The sequence below is a fragment of the Onychostoma macrolepis genome, chromosome 15 (genome assembly GCF_012432095.1).
Source record: "Onychostoma macrolepis isolate SWU-2019 chromosome 15, ASM1243209v1, whole genome shotgun sequence".
Lineage (NCBI taxonomy): Eukaryota > Metazoa > Chordata > Actinopteri > Cypriniformes > Cyprinidae > Onychostoma > Onychostoma macrolepis.
In genome coordinates this window covers 25042985-25068346 of record NC_081169.1, presented here as the reverse complement: position 1 = coordinate 25068346, position 25362 = coordinate 25042985, and the positions used below count along the sequence as shown (strand labels likewise).

The following is a 25362-nucleotide window of genomic DNA, read 5'->3' as shown; positions in this document are numbered from 1 at the left end:
GGTTTGGAACTAGGGTGAGTAAATGATGACAGAATTTTCATTTTTGGGTGAACTATCCCTTTAAATCAGTAGCAAAATGTGTAAAAATGTTATAGATTGGTGCAAATTTGTTTCATAACAACACAATGCTGCGTTAATTAATATTTTACAGTATGCTGTAAGAATATTGATGATGAAAGTGAAAATGCAAATAAAGCAGTGCTAGAATTGATGCCACTTTTATTTATTTATAGTTACGTTTTCACAAAAGTATGCTGGAAAGTGTTGATAAATGGCAGAATAGAGCAGAAACAACATTTATATAATCAGTTAAGTCAATACAAGCTACAGACTCAAAAAGAGTGATTATATTTGAAAGTATACAAACTGATTTATATTACTTTGAGCATAAAAAACACTGTTGAACTTTGTGTTGTTCATTATCATCAGACATTTCCGTACACGTTGAGATCGTCCATGTTCGTGTAAACAGCCTCATAATCATAACCCTTATGTAATATTTAAAAAACAAAACAAAAAGGACACAGAGGTCAGTCAATAACATATTTCATTGTAGCTTTTGAAATCATAGAAATCTTTTCCAGTTTAATAATGGTTGAAATAAATAATATACTCACTGAGGATTTTGGCTCACTGAGGTGCATGGTGAAAAAAAGAAAGAAAAAAACCCCATAAAATATCTGCATTTATCATGGCAACTGTTAAGTTCAAGGTATTAAGAAGTGGCACGGAAACTTTCATTACGACACTCCGCTCAGAAACTGAATAATTATTATTTTCCTCAGAAACTCAATAGGTATTATTTTGCTGTGTAACATGCTATGTAATGATTTTAGGCCTTAAATGGGACATGAATTGAGAAATCAATTCACATGAGTAGTCATTGTGCTATAAAACCATCCTGTAAGTTTCAGAACTCAAAAGTTCCTCATTGTGCAGAAACAGCTTTTATTGAATTCTGCAGAAAACCAATGCCTACTTCATCACTGCCTCTTTAGCCCTGCCCACCGCTTTGCACATGTCGTAGGAGGTGATAAATACAAGCGAGATGCAAATACAGGATTACTCAAGAAACGATACAGAAACTGTCTACAATAGATGCAACTTTATTTTTAATGGATTTCCAGATCACCTTAGTAATGTTTGTTTGTTTGACTCAAAATAAAAGATGCAGATAGAAGATAGCAGTGGAACTATCAAAACAGTTGCAAAGAGAGGTTCAAATCAGGACCAAATCAGGCTATCACTTCTAAGTTATAATGTTTTTAATGTAAAAATCTTGCTAACATTGTAAGCAGCCCTCATAGAACATTATAAAATGTAGAAGAAAATAATGCAGTTCAATGCACTGACCTCTTTGGTGATGGCATATGAGGTTTGGAGAAAGGCTTGTTTCCTGACACCATACAAATGTTGTTTGTTCTGTGAAGAGAGTTTCATTAGTGAGCGGGGCATAGAAGCAAATATATGTGATGCTGTGAGGATTGTTTTAACATGTTTACATACTTTCTCTGTTCAATGTGCAAAGATAACCATAAAACATTCGTCAAATGATTTCCTCTTAAAGTGTCAACATTGTGGTGCTATCAACATGATGGCCTGAGTGGCTGAAGAGCAATGTTGAAAGGCAATTGGAGAAATTATGTTCGTAGTTAATTAAATGTAACCCACAATTAATAACTGAATCAATATTCAACTGTAAACATGGTTAATGTTAATTATTGGTCATATATGTTTATAGAAAAATGTATAGAAACCTAAAATTCCTGACCTGTTTTCTGCTTTCAGATTTGCATTGGTTCTGGGTGATTGGTGTCTACAAAAAAATAAAAATAAAATAAAATAAAATAAAGGAAGGTTTTAATAATGAAATACATGAAATGAATACAAAAAGATGAACATTCATTACCTAGAAAATCGGCTCCACGTGCTCCATCTGTTGAGAGATGTGACATTTAAATAGTTAAATAGTACAAACATAATACAAATTATAATTATAATTTTGCTTATTATAATTATATAGGTATAATTATACTATCAAACTGCCTTTGTTCATGCCTCATTGGTCTTTGAGTAACATCTCCAGTGGTCCTGTAGATGGCACTAGTTAGTTAATTAGAAATAAATACCAGCACTTACACATTTTTATACCTTTCCATGTTGTACTTGCCTGATATCACTCCTGTTTCCTCTATTAGTCCAAGCTGCTCTTCTGTCAGACATACTTAAACGACTTGGTGAGAATTGTTAAATTTAGTTTTAGGAACAAATAAAAAGATAAGTTTAGTTTGAAAAAACAAAAAAAACAAAAAAAAAACTCCAACCTTGAGAATCTGTTCCAAACTGATCTACATCAGAGAATAAGGTTAAAATTGCTCCAAGGGTTTTAATCAGTGAAAATTGATAAATTAACTATGTCTTATCATGCATACCTCTCAGATTGTGATCGTGATCCCTGCATATCTGGATGAAGTTGTCTACAATCAATAATGAAAATATAAAAGTGAGATACAGCTCTTTAGTTTGGCGTCCTTGCTGTTATATTAGAATTGTTGAGAACGGTGAAAACGGCACTGTCTCAACAGTATTTGATCCAAATTTGGGGATGATCTGATGAAGTCTCTATAGGATGAGTTCAAAAAAGTATGTCTTTGACAAAATTTAAGTTTCAACTTCTCTTGGTGGCACTAGACGGTTTGAAATAAACAAATTTGGACAGGATTAGTTTTACAAGGGTAGATGGAGTAGTTTTACCACAGGAGGGCTGTAATATTAATGGCCAATTCACACATAAGAAATATCTTCCTACCAGAAATGGGCAGGGTAACTCGATTTACTCCTCGCCATCACCTCCCTGTAATCATGTGTGTTCAACATTGCTTCCTGTGCGTATTACGTTGTTTATTAAATTTATTAATTTAATTCAGATTTGATACTGTTGTTAATAGGCACTTACTGAAAGCAAAGTTTCGTTTTCGAAATGACGGAATATTTGAGCTGGTCCTCACTACAGAACACAAGATCCAGGGGGCGAGGTTGGATCTAGATCCAACTCCTCCCACCTTACATATACCTAAACCTACCCGTCTCCACCCCCTGATCCCTAAACCCCATCATCCCCACCCCTAAACCTACCCGTCTCCACCCCCTGATCCCTAAACCCCATCATCCCCACCCCTAAACCTACCCGTCTCCACCCCCTGATCCCTAAACCCCATCATCCCCACCCCTAAACCTACCCATTTCCACCCCCTGATCCGTAAACCTACCCATCTACACCCCCTAGATGTGGATCCAACCCCGCCCCCTGGATCTTTGTTCTGCAGTGAGGGGCTACTGGAATATTTACATATTCACAGCTGGTGTATTTGCATGGGATTAACGTTTCCTGAGGCAATTTTGCCGGACCATTTTACAGCAGGTAAAAGTCGCCTAAATCTTTAATGACATTGTCCGTAATGATTATGGCACGTTCAGACCAACCTGATCTCACAGAATTCCGTGTAATGACCACGGACCCTTAACTCCGAATCTGTGGTGGCATCACGGAATCGCCGAAAATTCCGTGATAGGCTCACAGAAGTGATACCGATGTAAGTCAGTGACAGGCATCAGCCGTGCTCCACGCACGGATCCATTACACGGAATTCTGTGAGACCAGGTTGCAAATTATATATTGGGTAATAACATTGCCATTATTGCATATATGTTGGGGTGTGATTTTTCAATGATAAACAGTCAAAACAGTTTTATTTATATTACATTATTTATACATTTATGAGCACGTAACCCAACCCCTGCCCCTAAACCTACCATTTGTAAAGATATAACAGACAGACACAACTACCGTCATAATTTATTCAAAAAGTATTAATATTCCAAGTCTTCTGAGGCAAAACGATTGATTTGTGAGAGGAATAGACGCGATCGCCGTCTCCGTCCGCTATGTGCTGCAGTCTCTGTGCGTAAATTCAAAAAATAGGCTTGTTTGAGATGAGCAAAATCTGCTCAGAACCGATCACCGGTGATCGCCGCGAGATGCATGCCGGTTAGAAAAGTGTCCGAATTACGTCCGCCTTGCTCTGATGTCATGCTGACGTGTGCCAAAAAGCTCTCGCGACGGCGAAGCGGCTGTGTCCGATTGAGCAGTCGCGCGCAGTTGCTCTCCACCGACTGGGCTGATCAAAAGCATGATGGGAAACGACTGACTGACGACACAGCTTGATGCTCATTGGTTCAGACAACTGTGATGCTGCGTTCTCTTCTAAAATGTTTTATTTTTTTAATCTGATTTCATGCTATTATGTATTCAAATTGTGTATGAATATTCCCAAACACTATGACAATGCGATCTCTGAGTGAGATATGTGATTGTTGTCATATTTTCTATAAAAATCTAAAATACATGTTTGAATTAAAATAAATGTATGATAAATACGACTTTCGTATGGAATTAAATAGCAAGCACTTTGAGTGTCTTGTTCATATTCATATAAAAGCAACAGAACTGAAATGATATCATGTTTATCAGCAGCACAGCATATGAGTGAGAATAACGCAATATCTGCCTTTGATCTCGTAGGTATCTGTTCCACTTCGAGAGGTCAGAACTGTCCGCCTTGACTGCGCTTATTTCACTCCTCCCCTCATTGCAGCCGCCTACTCTCGCCTACATTTCAGGCGAGGCGAGGCGCATCTCAAACAAGCCTTATCTTTTTGAATGAGATGTGAGCGGGTTAACAGAGCGGGATCATTTTCAGCGATTAAAACCTTGTGTTTTACTCTCTTCTTCACATAAAGACTTTGTATGGCTTTAGAAGACTTGGAACGCAACACGACTTGTTTGTAATGCTTTTATACTGCTTGTTTATGGACAGTTTTTGCAATAAATACCCGTGACTGCACTTATATTTGCCTGTGTGTGTTTTATATTGTTCAGAGGGTAGGGGTGGGTTAGGTGCTCCAGTGAAAGTATAAATTTATATACAAATATAACTGCATCGGAGTCACTCTTTTTATGTGGTTCAGTGCAGCGCTGTTGTAACCAGTGAATCCGTGCGTGGACCACGGCTGATGCCTGTCACTGACTTACATTGGTATCACTTCTGTGAGCCCATCACGGAATTTTCGGCAATTCTGTGATGTCACCACAGATTCGGGGGTTAAGAGTCTGTGGTCATTACACGGAATTCTGTGAGATCAGGTTGTTTAGACACGACTAAAATCACTAAGAAGCTCTGGTAATAATTATTTTACCCCAACTCTCCATGTAAAACTAATCCCGTCCAAATAGGGCTATAGAGACCTCAAATTTAAATACAGACAGCATTAACAAAAAAAGAACAACAAATACCTCTGTCGTATTTTATATATGAAGACTCCAGCAAGTACACAAATGAGGATGAACACAAGTGAGGGAGCAATGACAGTAGAGCCAAGAGTCTCCAATCTAAGCCACTGAACTCCTATAATAATAATAATATTATTGTTAAAAGGGTTAACAGTCACATTATTCACACATCATGAAATGCAGTTTCTATTTGACCAGTCATAATAAAAAATGGACCAAAGAGGCTAACATGCACAAGCCCATCTCATTAACATCAGTCTGTACTTACTTCGAACACGCAGGAAGGCAGTATTTTCCTGTGTTTTACCGCCCCAAAAGTTGGCAGTGCAGACAATTTCATCTTTCTCTTCATATCCAGTTGGAATAAAGGTCACAGCGGACACAGTTTCCCAGACGCCTCCACCCATGTGATTGTGGCTGATAGTTTCTCGAGCTGTTGGGACGCTCCAGGTGATTTCAGGAGGGTGAGTGGAGCATGTGTGGTTGACTGAGCATTTGACAGCGACGTCTGTCCCAGGCTCGATGTCTTCAGGGAGGGATGACATTACAGGTTTGTTGGGAGACGCTTTTTGATAAAAACACAAATACTTTATTTTAGTTTTGGAATGTGTTGCATGAAATAGACTTGTTGTAAATGCGATCATTTTTTCAAAAGTATGCAAACCCAAGTCAGTGGTTAAATTTCCTCACCCCGCATTATAATGAACACACAGCTGTTGTTGAAGCTGTATCTCTCATTTTCTCTTTCTGCTCGAAAACAGAACGGCCCATTGTCATGAGTTTGAACATTATCCATCTCCACAGTACAGTTCTGCTCATCCGGGTTTCCGAGGAGTCTTGTGTGGCCCTTGAAGTTGTATAAGATGTTGCTTGGGTTAGTGTGGAACATATAGCCACCCTTTTCGGTGACCCAAAGAACCTGAAGTCGAGTGAGATATTCCTCCTTCATCTTGAAACTGCATGGTATTACCACACATGAACGAGGCAACGCAGTGATGTTGGGTATCACATCTGCCTCATATTGGAAATAAGCTAAAATATAATATCATATAATGGATTAATTAATATTATTACAGAACTGAGTGTATTATTTCTTATTATCAAAAGGCCTATGAGTGCAGGACAATAATATAAATATGGTGTCAAGAGGAAAAACCCACATATACTTTCATTAAGGATCTTGACTGGTTTCTGGTACTCTGTAAGAAAATCAGCAGAAAACAATAAGTAACAATAAGCTTTTTTAGGCTATTGTATTTATGGTTGGTTTTGGCGCAAATGAAATGTCACATCTGAGCCTTAGGAAACATACTTTACACAAGTATGTGAACACAGTAACAAGCGTCAGTACTCATGGGGGTGAAAGAGTTCCCTTCAAATGTCTGTCATTAAACTAGATGTGTTATTGTTCAGGTAAGCTGCTACAAACATATTGACTTAAAGACCCTTTAGTTCACACAGCGGCCATATTTGCAACGCCTCCAGGCAGCTTTTCTCGGCAAGCAGGACCAACTCCTATTTATCTGAATAGGAAAATACTGAAATCTCAAAAAGCATATTTCACTTCAGTCCAGCAAATGGATTACAATATCGATTTTGCATAGCTTGTTGCATTCACGCCTAATTTTCTGGAACAATTCAACTCACAATTCAGAATACAAATAAACACAAGAAAGAAGATCAAGCAGAATTTAGTACGCAGACATTAACTGAATGGTTTGAACACAAGACAATGACAGATCACATCTCTTTAGTTCTTAATATAAAAATGAAAATAGATACCAAATAATAAGAAAACACAGAGAGATCACACACATCATAAGTGATGCTCACAAATTACTTACGTTGCACACGTAAAACAACAGAAGCTGAAACATCTCCTCCAGAAAATTTTGCAGCGCAAATCAGTTTCTTCCCATGGTCTTCTTTTGCACCCAGAAAGGCTATGTCTGAGTAGGTGACCCGATTAAAACCTGAAAGTGTTTTGCTCCTCTTTGTGACCTGCATGTTCTCATAGTTCCATGTGATGGTTGGCTCTTTCTGGCAGGAATGGTAGACGCTACAAGTGAAGCTCTTTGCGACACCCTCTGTGACATCTGCCAGTTCAGGCTCGATCGTTATTTTATGATGAACACCTGAAATTGAACTGAAATCTTGTAATAGATTACAATGTAACATTTCAAATTAACTTACAGCTAATATCACACAAAGCAGTTCATATTTGTGTTTACTCACATTTTGCACTTTTGACCTCTGTAGCAGTTACTTTTATGCCACCATAATGTGTTACTGAACACTTAATACTCAAGCTTTCTGTCTTTACGACACCTGTGCGTGTCAGAGTGATTTTCCACAGGCCATCTTTAATAGACTCATCCTTGATTTTGTCAGATCCTTCTATATCATTCAGAATGATGGTTGGTTTGCTGTATGGACACGTGTGGAAAACTGAACATACTACTGTGATTGTGTCACCCGTCCTCTCACCTCCATAAATATTGATGCTGGGCAGCTGTGGACTTGCTATAATTTACAGAAACATTAGTACACTATATGATTAAAAAAAAGAAAGAAAAAAAGTGGCCTGCATTTCACTGCATTAGATACAAGACTGAGTGGCATCTGCCCAAAAAATAAAAAATAAATACAGTCATACAAGTGTTAACAGAGCTTTTCTCAGAACTAACTTCCATTTTCTTAGACACTTATTGTGTCTTAGACACATGATGTATGAAATTAGTTCCTCTCATACTGAACATATGAGCACATTTTACAAAGCTGTATAGCCAGAAAATATCCAAGACTCTGTCTTCATTTTGAACAATATAGCCTATTATTTGAAAATTTTGCTTAATTTCAGAAAATGTTTTGATTGAAAAAAAAAAAGTGCTTGTCCTATGTTTCTTTAAAATAAATTCCATAGAATGCAATATAATGCAAAGGCATAAATTCTCAGCCTTATGGTATGTTTTTTGGGACAAATTGTCTTGCCTTTATTTTTAAATGTTATTTAAACTAATAAACGGGTTAGAAAAAAAAAAAGTAAACTTGGAAGAAGCATTCTGTTATGTCCATTGTTACTGACCACACGATATTTCATCACAGATATTATGGTGGAAGAGTATTATTCCAATAATATTTACATACCATCAACTAGAATTGTAGCGGTGACATCATAAAATGCATAGGTGCGATACCCCACATTTTCAGGGTCAATCCATGTGTATAATTTCTCTCCATGGTGGGATGGTTCCAGTCCTATAATCAGCAGACTGCAATCCCTACTTGAAGGATCGCCATATAAACTAGTTTTCCTTCTGAACTTCTCAATGACATCATCTGGATACGATGGATCATTAACTAAAGGATAACCTCTAGAGACGTACTGATACCACACAACTCTACCTGGGTTTTTGGGTGGGTATGATGTGTAGCTGAAAGAACATGGTATGACCAGACAGGAACCTTTGAGACCGTGAATTTCCTTTGGCATTCGCACTTCCCATCCCAAAGTATCATACAGCAGAACACCTGTGGGACAACAGTTGGAGGACATTAATGGCTGTGTCGTGGATTAATTAAACTTAAATAAAAAAAAATAATTAATAAATTCAGTTTTCAGTCATTTCATCATATATTTTCTGCTTTCAGTCACAGAAGTAATTCATAGAAATGCTTTATCAGCTTTAAAGTGACTGGCAGATGATTTCTGTTTCCGTGCAAAACTACTTTAAATTACGTGATGTTTTTGTGTGCGTTTTGCTTGGTTGTTGGAGATGGACTTCTTGTATCGTATCTCTTCTTACATACAGAGGCTGGGGCCCACTTTAAACACTTTTTACAATGGCATAAACACACCTTGTCTTTATATGTAATTAAGTACAGGTTATGAATGAATGGATGAGAAATATTAGGCCTATATTCCCTTTTGCTCAAATGAACAAGTCTGACAATAATGGTTGAATTTGTATTAATTAGTATTATAGGGTTATTATTTTAAATCTAATTTGTGTTGGCTATAAGAATTCATTGGCTGATCTCATGTAAATACGGAATATTTTTATCAACCAACTGCAGCTAAACTCTACAAATGCATGACCTAAAAGTTTAGTTGTGCAACACAGTACCAATTACCAAGAAGCAGCACTAGAAAAGACAACAGATATCTTCAGAAATAAAGATGCTGAAAAACCTGACCTCTGAGGCAATGTTCCCTCTAATGATTTTTCTTGCTGAGCAAAACTTTTCTTTATTGGGAGGACATTTCGGCCACCTGAGCAAAAACATTCTTTATACCCGACCTGTACAGCGCACACACAAAAAAGTGTGTAACTTTTAACTTTAATGTGCTATTTATATTTGATTTGACCCTTGATGTCACTAAATGATGTACATTTTAGGTTATCTGAGAAAACATTTTTACAGTACAATACACTGCCGTTCAAAAGTTTGGGATCAGTCAATTTTTTTAAAGAAGTTTCTTAGGCTCATGAAGGGTGTATCTATTTGATTTAAAAAATACTGAATATTATTTCACAAATGATATTGTGAAATATTATTGCAATTTAAAATAAAAGTTTTCTATTTGAATATAGGCCTACTTTAAAATATAATTTATTCTTCTGAAGCAAAGCTGAATTTTCAGTGTCACATGATCGTTCAGAAATCATTCTAATATGCTAATTTATAATCAATGTTGGAAAAAGTTGTGCTGCTTAATATTTTTTGGGACCTGTGATATTTTTCAGGATTCTTTGAGAAATAAAAAGTTAAAAAGAACAGTGTTTATTCAAAATATAAATTGTGTGTTACAATATACACTACTATTCAAAAAATTTTTAATTCATACTTTTATTCAGCAAGGATGTGTTCAATGGATAAAAAGTGATAGTAAAGACTTACATTGTTAGAAAATATTTATATTTTTAATTAATGCTGTTCTTTTTAACTTTTTATTAGCCTAATCAAAGAATCAAAGAAAAAGATTCCAAAGAAATATTAAGCAGCACAACAGTTTCAACACTGATAATAAATCAGCATATTAGAATGATTTCTGAAGGATCATGTGACACTGAGTAATGATGCTGGAAATTCAGCTTTACTTTACAGGAATACACTATATTTTAAAATATATTAAAATAGAAAACCAATATTAGAAATTGCAATAGCCTAAGAGTTCACAATATTACTGTTTTTTTTATTTTTTTTGTTTGTTTTGTTTTTTTCTGTATTTTGATCAAATGAATACAGCCTTGATGAGCATAAGTGACTCCATTAAAAAACAAGGCCAATTATTTATTGGGTTTATAATATAGGCCTAACACATAATATAATATAATATCAAAACAACTGAAGCATTTAAACTGATAGAAGAGAATAGAAAACAAACAAACTGAGATCTGTAAGTTATTTATAATTTTTTTTTAAAACGTGAACGTGAATTCTTATATACCTATCTAAACATGCCTATGAAGTACATCTTGCACAATACACCTGTGTGTGACTGTAAATGTCTCAGAGTTTTGTTAACGTTACCATTCTGTACCCATCATCCGCTATTTCCAGCACTTAATCAAGCCACTCTTCTTTAATACATGAGGACGTGTTATTTCACATGTCATTGCGTTGGCTCTCGATTTGAGTTATTTCGTCCGCAACCATTGAAATATTCAGTTTCTACAGCGACTCATTTGGCGCACATCGTTCTCTTTCTATGAAACCTGTACACCGCATTCACCGGTTCTAACTCTATAGCAGCAGCAGCTCTATAGCGGTTTACCCGAGCATTGCAATTCTTTAGTTTTTACTAGAATACAATCAAATGGCTTTCCCAACTCATTTTTGCGTGTGCGCGGCACATTATTTCTCTGCGCTGCCGCGGTGGAAGAAGTGCGCGGCCGCGCGCGCGCGCAGCTTAGAGGGAACATTGCTCTGAGGTCAGAAAATGTTTAAACATATTTGAAAAATAACTACAGTGACATTTTTTTTTCGTCATATTGTATACCCGTATCAGCTGCATCTACTATATGAAGAAGTGAGGAAAACATTCAATACCTTGTAAAAGTAGATAAACTAGCAGAGATCCCATCGTGTTCCCAGCTAGGTTTGCCCTTAGGTGTAATAAAAAACAACTGTTGTTGTACAAAAATAACATTTCAAAATAAAGTAAAGACTGTTTTCAACAACAGAAATGTCACCAAAGAGACATTTTTTTGTTTGTTTGTTTGTTTATTTTTAAATGCTATAAATGGAGTTTTTGACCACCAAATCATGAAAACAGGATGCTAAAATTTATGGAAATTTAAATCTTAAGTCTTTCTTTTTTCTCCTAAAATCATTTTAAAATGTCACATCAAATGTAATATATCCTTATATAATATATTCTTACCTTCTTAATGCAGTCTCACTTACAAATAAGTCGACTGGATGAAAAATCTACTGCAAAGTGTGATAAACTGTGAGCAAAAAAAAAAAAAGTGAGAAAAGATCTTTAGAAGTGTGAACCGAGATCAAGTGTAAACTGAGTAACAGAGAATAGAGAAGTTATTTTCTTCCATCTGATGCTGAGATGTTAGAATTGCTAAAAGGCTATATGCTACATATTACAAGGAAGTCCTTTGGTGATGGCATATAAGAAAAAAAAAAAAAAAAGCCTTGTTTCCTGACAATGCACTACATCATTTCAACTGTGAATATACATTTCATTAGAATAACGAATACAGCAAAAAAAGGAAAGAGATGTTGTTGCATGTTGTATGCTGTTATATGGCCCAACCAGCCTAATGAAGGTATCCAATGGTGGCTAAAGGTTTCCTGTGGGTTCGGTCTAATCTGGGCTGGGTGGTGATAAATTCTATATCAAAACTGCGATAAAATTCATGTTGATAATGATGATAAGTCTGTGCTATTTCTCTCCAAAAGGTGTCCCGGGTGCAATCAAAGCCTCGACAAATGAACCACTTTTCAACACATTAGGCTGGAAAGCTTCAAAGCTTCATCTTGCCACCACTAAACATCCTCTGGCTCAGCCTGCATCAGTAGCCATGCCATAAACTCAAATAATTAGGTTTACAGGCAGGTAGGACATGCATCCCATCATTGCATTCGGGCCAAATGCATTGATTGAATGAACATTTTATGGTCCTGTGCCTTCCACATTTATATTTTTTATATTTAGACCACTTTAATTAGCCTATTGGTTGCAATTAGGAAGTGAAGAGACATTCAACCAGTATAACAAATATGTTTTTGGAAAAAAATAGGCTGCCTACACCACCTTTAATCCGCGTTCATTTTGACCACAAACAATATGTACCACAAACACAGTATGTGTGTATGTGCTTCTGCACACTGGCTTATAGGTTTAACTTTTTCTTCCAAACTTTTGATTAAACTGAACATATTAGTGTCTGTTTTATAGCTTTATATTATTTTACTTCAGAATAAAACATATGAACGACTCTGTTAGTGTGAATTAGGGGTGTGCCCGAAGCCGAATACCTTATTAATCAAATCAAATAATTTTTTCCCTCACTGTAAGGACCTTTGAAATAACTGAAATCATTTGGCGAAGTGATATGGACATGTAAATGCAGTCAAGACTTTCCTGGAACTTTGTTCGCCTGAAAATAATTGCACACCTTAGAATCCAATCAGATTCAAGCATTCAGTGGGCGTAGTATGTTGGTTAATGCATTAGTTAACATGAACTAACTGAACTATGCCTGAAAATAGCTTTATTTAATGTTTTGTAATGCTAATTTATACTCACCATTTGGGCATTGATTTGGGCTACTGCAAACTAAATTCTAAAGTGGAAACCATCTGAACATCAACTGATATGTTTTTAGACTGTTTATTAACATGACTTATCACTAAACAAATTATGTTAACTAATTAAGCTGTTAATGTGAAGAGATGCATTAGTCTACAGTATGTGTAAATTAACATGAAAAAAAGTAATCCTGAACAGTGTCATTGTTCATTGTTAGTTCATGATAACTAATTAATTAACTAATGCATTAGTATATTCATAAGTTAATATTAACAAAGATTAAGTAATGCTGAATAGATGTGTTGTTCATTGTTAGTTCATGTTAACTAATACAGTACATTAACTAATGTTAACTAATACAGCCTTATTGTAAAGTGTTACCTAAATGGGTATAAACATTTATTGTGACAGAACATGCCCAAAAACATGCCTAAACAAGGAAAACAGACACTGGACCTTGGAGAAGTAAATGAAACAGAAGCAATGATTTCATGTTCCTGCATCAATGCATAAACAGAAACCAAAGTTAAATGTTAATAATGAATGAATTTCCAGAATTGCTTAAGTTTATCAACTAAATTGTAGTTTTTTCTTTCCTTGTCTTTTTCTAAAGCACAGTACCCTGTGACACACAATTTTTCATTATACCTTCACATACGTCTTCTGTAAAGGAATGGAAAAATAACCTTTTACCAAGAACAGAAAAGTAAAAAATAAAAGAAGTGAGAGACAGATGCGTATTCACAACTTTGTGTTCCACCCCCACCAGGATGAAAAATCTACTGCAAAGTGTGATAAACTGTGAGCAAAAAAAAAAAAAGTGAGAAAAGATCTTTAGAAGTGTGAACCGAGATCAAGTGTAAACTGAGTAACAGAGAATAGAGAAGTTATTTTCTTCCATCTGATGCTGAGATGTTAGAATTGCTAAAAGGCTATATGCTACATATTACAAGGAAGTCCTTTGGTGATGGCATATAAGAAAAAAAAAAAAAAAAGCCTTGTTTCCTGACAATGCACTACATCATTTCAACTGTGAATATACATTTCATTAGAATAACGAATACAGCAAAAAAAGGAAAGAGATGTTGTTGCATGTTGTATGCTGTTATATGGCCCAACCAGCCTAATGAAGGTATCCAATGGTGGCTAAAGGTTTCCTGTGGGTTCGGTCTAATCTGGGCTGGGTGGTGATAAATTCTATATCAAAACTGCGATAAAATTCATGTTGATAATGATGATAAGTCTGTGCTATTTCTCTCCAAAAGGTGTCCCGGGTGCAATCAAAGCCTCGACAAATGAACCACTTTTCAACACATTAGGCTGGAAAGCTTCAAAGCTTCATCTTGCCACCACTAAACATCCTCTGGCTCAGCCTGCATCAGTAGCCATGCCATAAACTCAAATAATTAGGTTTACAGGCAGGTAGGACATGCATCCCATCATTGCATTCGGGCCAAATGCATTGATTGAATGAACATTTTATGGTCCTGTGCCTTCCACATTTATATTTTTATATTTAGACCACTTTAATTAGCCTATTGGTTGCAATTAGGAAGTGAAGAGACATTCAACCAGTATAACAAATATGTTTTGGAAAAAATAGGCTGCCTACACCACCTTTAATCCGTTCATTTTGACCACAAACAATATGTACCACAAACACAGTATGTGTGTATGTGCTTCTGCACACTGGCTTATAGGTTTAACTTTTCTTCCAAACTTTTGATTAAACTGAACATATTAGTGTCTGTTTTATAGCTTTATATTATTTTACTTCAGAATAAAACATATGAACGACTCTGTTAGTGTGAATTAGGGGTGTGCCCGAAGCCGAATACCTTATTAATCAAATCAAATAATGTTTTCCCTCACTGTAAGGACCTTTGAAATAACTGAAATCATTTGGCGAAGTGATATGGACATGTAAATGCAGTCAAGACTTTCCTGGAACTTTGTTCGCCTGAAAATAATTGCACACCTTAGAATCCAATCAGATTCAAGCATTCAGTGGGCGTAGTATGTTGGTTAATGCATTAGTTAACATGAACTAACTGAACTATGCCTGAAAATAGCTTTATTTAATGTTTTGTAATGCTAATTTATACTCACCATTTGGGCATTGATTTGGGCTACTGCAAACTAAATTCTAAAGTGGAAACCATCTGAACATCAACTGATATGTTTTTAGACTGTTTATTAACATGACTTATCACTAAACAAATTATGTTAACTAATTAAGCTGTTAATGTGAAGAGATGCATTAGTCTACAGTATGTGTAAATTAACATGAAAAAAAGTAATCCTGAACAGTGTCATTGTTCATTGTTAGTTCATGATAACTAATTAATTAACTAATGCATTAGTATATTCATAAGTTAATATTAACAAAGATTAAGTAATGCTGAATAGATGTGTTGTTCATTGTTAGTTCATGTTAACTAATACAGTACATTAACTAATGTTAACTAATACAGCCTTATTGTAAAGTGTTACCTAAATGGGTATAAACATTTATTGTGACAGAACATGCCCAAAAACATGCCTAAACAAGGAAAACAGACACTGGACCTTGGAGAAGTAAATGAAACAGAAGCAATGATTTCATGTTCCTGCATCAATGCATAAACAGAAACCAAAGTTAAATGTTAATAATGAATGAATTTCCAGAATTGCTTAAGTTTATCAACTAAATTGTAGTTTTTTCTTTCCTTGTCTTTTTCTAAAGCACAGTACCCTGTGACACACAATTTTTCATTATACCTTCACATACGTCTTCTGTAAAGGAATGGAAAAATAACCTTTTACCAAGAACAGAAAAGTAAAAAATAAAAGAAGTGAGAGACAGATGCGTATTCACAACTTTGTGTTCCACCCCCACCAGGATGAAAAATATTTTATTGGTCTTATTATGTGTCCAAAATCATCACACCAATGCGCTTGTTTTGTGACACCTCAGTCAAATATAGTATTTCCTGACAAGAACGCCAAGATCATGAATCTGTCAAGAGAGTATGTTTTAAGATCTTTATAATATACAAGTGGTACTTAATTTAAAAACAAAGTACAAAACCGATTAGGATTATTCATGTTTCCTTTCACAATCATTGTTACAAAGATGATTGTTTCTGAGAACATTTGGTTTCATCACAATCACAAATTTAATTCAGTAGCAATACTGTCAATGATTCTGTAAGAATTGTGAAACAAATTTGCATTAATGTTTGAGTTAGACTTAACTTAGACTAAACTTTGGACTAAAATTTGACTAACTGGGGCTCAGGTCAGGAAGCAGACAGACTGGCTAAACCGACCGTCTGCTAGCCGCTTCACATCACAGAAGTCAGTTAATTCTCAGCACATAGAGACCCTTTCACCTAGATATCACACTATAGAGACTGTCGCTGTTTTCTGAACTAGAAAATACAAAAACGTCCAAACCAATTTAAGAGTAGCAATTTAATAAATAAATAAAATATAATAAAATAAAAAAATGTATATAATACAGAGAAACAAAAGATAAAGCTTGGCTTGTTGAATATCAGATCTCTTTCTACTCTGATCATAACCTAGATGTGCTCTGTTTGACAGAAACCTGGCTAAAACCAGATGATTAAATTATTTTAAACGAGTCCCCCATAGAGAAACATTGGAAGATCCAAAGCTCAGATCGGCTTTATGGGGTTCATGCTTCAAAAATGGAAAAATGATGGTGTACTTGTGACACTGATTCCAGGTATCCTGAGAGGATGGGCAATATATTCAACCCCAATACAAATGAAGACAAAAACTATGAAGGTAAATTATGGAGCGAATTTTGTGCCAATAATCATCAAACAAATCCAGTGTTTTGCAAATAAACACAATCTGCTTTGCAAAGAAAAACTCGACTTTCAAACAAACGCAAACTGATTTGCAAATACAAAACTATCTGAGAGAAAATGCAGATGTATGGACAAATATGTATTGTGTGTTACAACTGTGAGACTCATTTGCCTTTTTATGACGAAATGTGACTTGATTTTCTCACAAATGCGGCGGATGCAGGTGGATTTTCTCACATGTGTGCAGACTGATTTTCTCACATGTGTGCAGACTGATTTTCTCACATGTGTGCAGACTGATTTTCTCACAAATGCAATCCAAAAACAGCAGATGGCGCTGTTGGTCAATTTATGCTAGTCTCTTGAGACCCGAAACACCCGTTGACCTTTTCAGGGAATACAGCAGACCAACATGAGTGGGGAACAGGTGAGTTTCTGTCTTACTATATCTATAATTAACCATTTAGCCTAGGTGTTTTCACAAAGAGTCCCCACTACAATGTTAGTGAGTGAAATTCACAATAAGTGCTGTAAAGTTGTTAACATGATTGATTAGTTCAAAAATCAGGAGTGACATGGCTAAACATTTAACTAGGCAGTCTTTCTCTATAAAAATGATCTGATCTATTCTCTGTACCTCTTATCCTCTGTTGGATCGCAGGATATAGAATATATAGGCTACATATGTTGATACAATTGTTCAACATTCAAAAAAACGCATGGGGTATAACAATAAATTGTCACAATATATTGTAATACTAAAATGCAGATGTATTTTGGATAGCGACAACTGTGTACCATAATTCTATTTTCGAATACTATTTAGGACGGATAGTATGCGAATTGGGACGCAGCATTGGACTCTTCTACTGCGAAGCCATGCTGTTGTAATAGCTGCAGTATGTGGTTTTGCGAGCCCGGTCTCATGAAAATGCGTATAAATAGTACGCCAAATAAAAATGAAAACACGTGGTATTGATACTCAAAAATGGATTTGGTTTGGCGTGAATAAAATATGCAGTTTTCACGTGCATATGATACGAAATTTGTTGGCGTGCATATAATATGCAGTTTTTGCGTACATATGATACGCATCTACCCCACAACCCTAATCCTACCCATCGCATAGCATATACACGCGTATCAATACCATGATTTTTTGCGTTTTTATTTGGCGTACTATTTATACGCACTTTCATGAGATCAGGTTGGGTTTTGCATTGTCCTGCTGAAATACACAAGGCCTTCCCTGAAATAGACGTCATCTGGAGGGGAGCATATGTTGCTCTAAAACATTTATATACTGTACCTTTCAGCATTCATAGTGCCTTCCAAAACATGCAAGCTGCATATACAATATGCACTTAAGTCAAGTCAAGTCAAGTCACCTTTATTTATATAGCGCTTTTAACAATACAGATTGTGTCAAAGCCCTTAACAGTATCAAATTGGAGGATAGAGTGACAGTAATGTATAATGATAAGATTAAACACTCAATTTTCAGTTAAAGGCATTTCATTATTGAATTCAGAGATGTCATTGAGCTCAGAGCTCAGTTTAGTTTAAATAGTATCTGTGCAATCAAATCGGCGATAATCGCTAGAAATTAAGTGTCCCCAACTGAGCAAGCCAGAGGCGACAGCGGCAAGGAACCAAAACTCCCTCTGTGACAGAATGGAGAAAAAAACCTTGGGAGAAACCAGGCTCAGTCGAAGCCTCAAGGCTCAGTACTAGGGCCGTTACATTTCACGATTTACATGTTACCCTTGGGTAACATGTAAATGTTACCCAAGGGTAACATTTACAGTGATCACGGTGTTAGCTTTCACTGTTGATGATACTCAGCTCTATATTTCTTCGCGGCCCGACAAAACTAACAGAATGCATAGTCGATATAAAAAAACTGGATGACGAGTAATTTCTTACTGCTAAATTCTGAAAAAAAAAACAGAGGTGTTAATTTTCGGACCTAAAACCTCCACATGTAATGTAGCATAGGCCAGCGGGTAAGTGCTGTGCAGGTAAAACCTCACTCTAGCAACTAATCATAGAGGCCGTGGCCTTTAGCCTCCTTGTTAGAGCGCCCGCCTGCCATGCCGGAGACTGCGGTTTGAATCCCGCTCGAAGCGGGGTGAGTAGGACCGCAACAATAACCTAGCGCACTGTCTAAAATTTGATGGCTGCTCTGTCAATTCTTCATCATCAGTTAGGAAACTAGGTGTGCTATTTGATAGCAATCTCTCCTTCGAAAGCCACGTTTACTATTGTCATTTTGCATTACCGACACACTATTTTCTTATTTGATACTGTAAAGCTGCTTTGACACAATCTGTATTTTTCAAAGCGCTATACAAATAAAGGTGACTTGACTTGACTAATGTATACAGAATAGTGTTGTCAAAAGACCCGGTACTTCGGTACCAGGTCGGTACTAAAGAAATGAAAACGTCACGGTACCAGGTTTTTTGAAGTACCGGTGGTACCGAGTACCCGTTCGACCTGGTTCTTGGCGTATGATTTCCGCGATGCAGAAAACGCGGACGGAATCTCGGAATCCAGTTATAAAATCGGAATTTACAGTTTAACGCGGAATGTCACGGAATTTGTCAAAGTAGGTCATTACACTTAGATCAAATCGTGATATGGACCAGTATCTGCAAATATTAAGCCGCAAAAGTCGATTCAAATGTGAATCCTGTATGTTCTGCGAGTCTCTGTGTGAATGAATGAACGGCAGAGACCCGCGGTTTTGTTTACTATACACTGAAGCGCCAGTGACACTCGCAGTGATTTCAGCATCTGCAGTCTCAGTGAGGAAATAAATACATAAACAACATCTCCAGAACTGCTCTGAGAGTCACCTCACGAGCATTTTACCGTTTCATTGAGTAAAACCAGCGTCAATTTAAATGTATTCACGGCAACCCGTCAAAATAAAAGTCCGGTTTAACTAAAGACTTTGTACCATTAGGCTACTATTATTTAGTAGAATGTATGTGATAGGCTACTGGTACTACCGTTGAAAAATTAATAAAACTTTATTTTTAAGAAATAATCACTCAATATTTCTTCCATGTTTTAGTTTTAATTTTAATAGTAGCCTAAATCCCCTTTATTTACCAAAAAAAAAAGTTTAAATTTCATTAATTAAAAGACAAATTAAATTTGGGTGAAATTTGTTTACTGTTTTTCATACTTTTATTACTTGCGGAAAAACTTGAAACACAATTTTAAATAAGTATAAAGAATGGCATTGATTTTTATACATTTTATTTTTGTTTGACTTTATTAATTTAAAAAAAATGTGTTTTTTAATTAGCATGTTTTTGTGTTTTGCTTTGGTACCGAAATTGGTACCGAGAACCGTGGATTTTCACTGGTATCGGTACCGAATACAAAAATTTTGGTACCGTGACATCCCTAATACAGAAACACAATTTACTGTTTGCAACATTACCACATTCTATATCTACAAACTTACAGTATAAATTAATTACTGTAACTGACCTTTGACCTCTGATGATACACTGACAAACTGTAAATGCTCTTGTATTATAGTCAATTAATAATAATAATAATAATATGAATTTTTGGGAAGAAAACTGTATTGTGATGATCTGATGAACTGATACATGTGGTATTTCTTTTCTTTATGACAAATTCATTCTCCTAAAGTCACAATTTTTGTGCATGCATGCAGTGTTGGTCAGTCTCTGACTGCAAAGGAAATTTAGCAACTATGAGAAGATACTGACATTATTGACACCTACCACACACTTTGATCTATTAATGCCTGAAACAAATGCAGATTAGTTAAGGATGATTTACAGCAAGTATAACAATATAATATAGATGACTAATTCTGCACCACAGATTTTTTTTTTTTTTTCTAATCAAATGCTGTAGTCTAGAATGAGAATGTCCCTCCCCTGATAATTTATGCAAATAAATCAACAAGGCGCTAGAATGTATGGCACATTCTGATCTGTTTTAATGCTATATTTATGGTTATATTCTCACACAAATATGCTGCAAAACATTGATCAATAGCAGTATAGTGCAGAGACAACAACATCAATGTAAAATCAATGCAAGTCAACAACAAACTCAATACAAGCATCTTGACTGACTGAGAAAAACAGACTGGCCATTTCATAAAGTATACAATCTGATGTATGTATTTATTTTGAGCATTTAAAAAACACTGTGTTGAACTTTGTGTTGTTCATTATCATCAGATGTTTCCATACATGTGGAGTTCGTCCATGTTGGTGTATTGAGCATCAAAATCATGACCCTTAATATATTTTAGGAAAAAACAAGGACACAGAGGTCAGCCAATAACATATTTCAGGACAGCATTTGAAATCATAGAATCAGAATATGTTTTTGACTGTTTAATAATGGTATACTCACTGAGTAGGACTTTGGCTCACTGCAGTGCATGGTGAAATATATATATATATATATATATATATATAAAAAATAATCACATAAATATCTGCATTCTTTATGGCATGTGTCATGTTAAAGAATTTTTGAAGTGGCAAAGAAACTTAGACACTGCTTAAAGACTGAATTTAATGATCTTATTTTATTGTGTAACATGCACTTGTTCAAATGCACTTGTACCTCTTTGGTGATGGCATACGAGGTTTGGAGAAAGGCTTGTTTTCTGTCACCGTACATGCATTGGTTCTGCAAAGAGAAAAGTTTTATTTAAGTAATACTACTAGGCCTAATTAAGTCTCCGGCAAGCATTTGTGATGTCATAAACATAATGTGTGTCAGTGTGATTTGTGATGGTAAATATCCCATCTGAATGTGTACAGTCAACTATTAGCAAACCATTTGTTGGTTGATTTTCATGATTGTAGTGTTACTACTTTGGTTCCAACATTGAAACAAGCCAGTTACTTTGTCAGCCGTTGCACATAAAGTGGCACTCTTGAATAAATCATCATTTTTAACAAATCAGTTAAAGGACTGATTTTATGGCTCACTCATAAATATGGTCATTTTACTGTCTTGTTTCTAACTGATAAGTTGTTTTTGAACGAATCAACTGAATGAATGATTTAATGACTCACTTATGAAGACAATATGTTTTATTCCCCAATGGACAAATCTTTTACCGAATTGTAGAGTGGCCTAGTAGTGCGCTACACAACAAAATCTCCACAACACAAGGCATAGTACTAATTTCATTGTGTTGTGTTAATTTCGCTGTGTTGTGTCTTGTTTCCATTGTGTTGTGCTAATTTCATTGTGTGGCAGCTTGTTTCCATTGTTGTGCTAATTTTGTTGTGTTGTGGCTTGTTTCCGTTGTGTTGTGGCTTGTTTCCGTTTTGTTGTGGCTTGTTTCCGTTGTGTTGCGGCTTGTTTCCGTTGTGTTGTGGCTTGTTTCCGTTGTGTTGCGGCTTGTTTCCGTTGTGTTGTGGCTTGTTTCCGTTGTGTTGTGCTAATTTCATTGTTATGGTTTGTTTTCGTTGTGTTCGTCTGACGCGCTGTCTGAAATAAAAAAAAAATTATAATAATAAAGCGGCATTCTCTGCGCGTGCATGACATGTGTTCACAGACAGCGTGCCAGTAACGTTACCGAATTAACTGCTCGTGTGTGTGCGTGTGTCTAACATAAACAAGACAATAAAAAGTCTAATTACCTAGTTTAGCAGAAAAGGCGTGTTATCCTTGAAGAATTCTGCGATGTCAGATCTTCACCTAGTCTTATCTTAATCTCTTTAAAAATAAAAATTACAAAAAATAAAAAAGTCGTAAACGTCCTCTTTTCTTGACAATTCCTCTGCCAGCTCCTGTTGAAGGCATAAAGCGCTCTAAACACAGTTGTAGGCCTACCTCAGATTTAACGTTCTTACAGCTGCTTAACATCACCTCAGTAACGTTAATATGCTGATGCTTTACGACACGCTCAGTAACAAATACACCGCAACAACAATTAAAAAGTTAATTAACTTTTAATTATAAAACTAAAAGTGAGAACACCTCCACGTCGTCGAGTAAGATGTGACGGTGTGCTGAAAATGTTGAATATGACGGCTCCGACATTCATTTGCCAAACAAGCTAGACAGCAACTAAGTTAAAGTTACAGTTTATGTAACATTTAACAAAAACTAATTAACCACGGAAGTGTAAGAACAGTTCCCCAAACCCGCAATCCGACTTTAAAATGAAATTTTGACCGATACTATCTCCGTGAATAATGGCGCCTGCTCTAGCACCGTTTTCGCGCCGATTATCGACTGAGCTTCTTGTTCCCACAATGCAAAGCGTAATTAAAAACAATACAGAAAAACACCTGTAAAATACCAAATATGGAAAATTCCTTCAAATTATTACGGTATATTGTACTGTATTTTTACGGACTTTTTTTACAGTGTTGTTAATGACCCTTGCATATTATTAAGAGGCTGTCTACAATCAATAACAAAAATGTGAGAGGCTAAAAATGCTTATTAAAGAGATGTACTTAAATACTTAAAAACTTTGCATTTATAAAGAATTAAAGTTGGCCAAAAGTGACATACACACAAACATTTACCGGTGTCGTTTCTTGTATATGATGAATGTAGCAATTATGCAAGTGAGGAGGAACACAAGTGATGGCGCTATTATGTAAAGCCCAACAGTCTTCACTCCAGTGTGCGTTGAGTCTGCGTCTTTATGGACACAAAATGATTAGGCAATATTATTAGCGCATAATTGAAATGATCATAATGATCCAATAGGCCCATGACTGCAAAAATCCACATATATGCATTAACCACTTTCACCATGCATTTATGTCTTTTGTAGCTGCCACTGTTATGCCACCATGATATGTTACAGAACACTCAACGGTTGAGCTTTCTGTCTTTACGACACCTGTGCATGTTAGAGTGATTTTCCACAGGCCGTCTTTAAAATGCTCATTGTCTATTTGATCAGATCCTTCTATACCGTTCAGAGTGATGGTTGGTTTGATGTATGGACACGTGTGGAAAGCTGAACATACAACTGTGATGGTTTCACCTGTTCTTTCACCTCCATAAATATTGATGCTGGGGAACTGTGGATCTGCTACAGATGGCAGAAATGTCACAATTAGGCAACACACTCTGATAACTAGATAGGGAGTCAAGCAAATTTGAAGAACAAAGCATTCATGTACCATCAACTAGAATTGTAGAAGTGACATCGTAAAATGCGTAGGTGCTCTTTCCAATATTTTCAGGGTCAATCCATGTGTATATTTTCTCTCCATGGTGGGATGGTTTCAGGTTTTTAATCAACAGACTGCAATCCCAACTTGAGTTTCCATATAAATAAGTATTTCCTCTAAATTTCTCAATGACATCATTTGGATACCATGGATCATAAACTAAAGGATAACCTTTAGAGACCCACTGATACCACACAACTCTACGTGGATTTGTGGGTGGGTTTGATGTGTAGCTGAAAGAACATGGTATGACCAGACAGGAACCTTTGAGGCCATGAATTTCCTTTGGCATTCTCACTTCCCATCCAAAAGCGTCATACAGCAGAACAACTGTGGGGCAAATGTTGGAGAACATTAATATTCGTATTTAAGCTGTCTCTTTTTATATTTAGCTTTATAGTTTTAATAGCAAACTAAAAAATGTCAGTAGATTTGCTAACATTAGTATTTGTGACTGTTGCAAACACAATATTTCAAGGGTGTAATTATTACAATGAATTCTTAATTTTGGTCAACAGTCATTTGAATAGTTTATATTGTTTTCTGAACTCTTATTGACTTGCTTTTTGGAAATATTGGAATTTTGCTCCACTTTTACACATGCAGCATTTATCATTCTTAAGTTAAAGATTTAATTTAATTGGATGAATAAATGTACATCAGCAGAAATGCAAATGTTAAAAGAAAACAGAGACTGTACCTTGAAAAATTAAACGAAGTAACAAATGTCCTGTCATATTCCAGATTGCCATTTTATAAGAAAGAGATGGAATGCTGATAGCAGGCAATATAGCGTTCTGTCAAGCACGTCTTAAGAATTGAAATGTCCTTTTATACCAATTAAATTGCAGGGTTTTTTTGTACTTTCTGCCTTTCTTTGGTTGTCGTCAGCTGTTCTCTATAACCAACAGAAACTACCATACAGAGAAGTGAAAGTGGCTTCAAAATAAATGAATTACTCATGTCTTTTGCTTAAATTTAACATATAATTTCCTTTTTTTCCCTACCGTTCTTGGTCCCCTGCTCAAACAAATGGATTTTGTAAGAATCTAGTATCAAGAATGAATTTAAATACATTTACATTTACATTTAGTCATTTTGCAGACGCTTTTATCCAAAGCGACTTACAATTGGGGAATACATAAAGCGATTCATCTTGAAGAGGCAATCAGACAGACGAAGTGCTTGCAACACCAA

The 25362-nt window shown here is 35.8% G+C and overlaps 1 protein-coding gene across 14 annotated transcripts; it reads right to left on the bottom strand.

Annotated features, from left to right (window-relative positions):
* Positions 1-207: 207 nt before the first annotated feature.
* Positions 208-24191, bottom strand: LOC131554106 (Schwann cell myelin protein-like). 14 transcript variants are annotated; one of them, XM_058799201.1, is made up of 24 exons: positions 24115-24191; positions 23976-24023; positions 23506-23623; positions 22609-23378; positions 21578-22456; positions 11739-11805; positions 11405-11460; positions 8756-8881; positions 8498-8631; positions 7586-7873; positions 7195-7485; positions 6511-6549; positions 6041-6382; positions 5619-5915; positions 5354-5465; positions 2433-2477; positions 2325-2348; positions 2171-2233; positions 2047-2091; positions 1910-1936; positions 1772-1816; positions 1354-1422; positions 618-633; positions 208-488 (listed from the first exon to the last, which is right to left on the bottom strand). In XM_058799201.1, exons 8-24 carry the CDS (start codon positions 8854-8856, stop codon positions 426-428), a joined length of 2001 nt encoding a protein of 666 aa, XP_058655184.1. In that variant the 5' UTR covers positions 8857-8881; positions 11405-11460; positions 11739-11805; positions 21578-22456; positions 22609-23378; positions 23506-23623; positions 23976-24023; positions 24115-24191; the 3' UTR covers positions 208-425. The 14 variants fall into 14 exon arrangements, 10 of the variants coding, with proteins under 10 accessions (XP_058655184.1, XP_058655178.1, XP_058655176.1 ...); XM_058799195.1 differs by having other exon boundaries at positions 8498-8881; positions 22609-22684; positions 22949-23378; XM_058799193.1 differs by having other exon boundaries at positions 8498-8881.
* Between the last annotated feature and the right edge of the window lie 1171 nt (positions 24192-25362).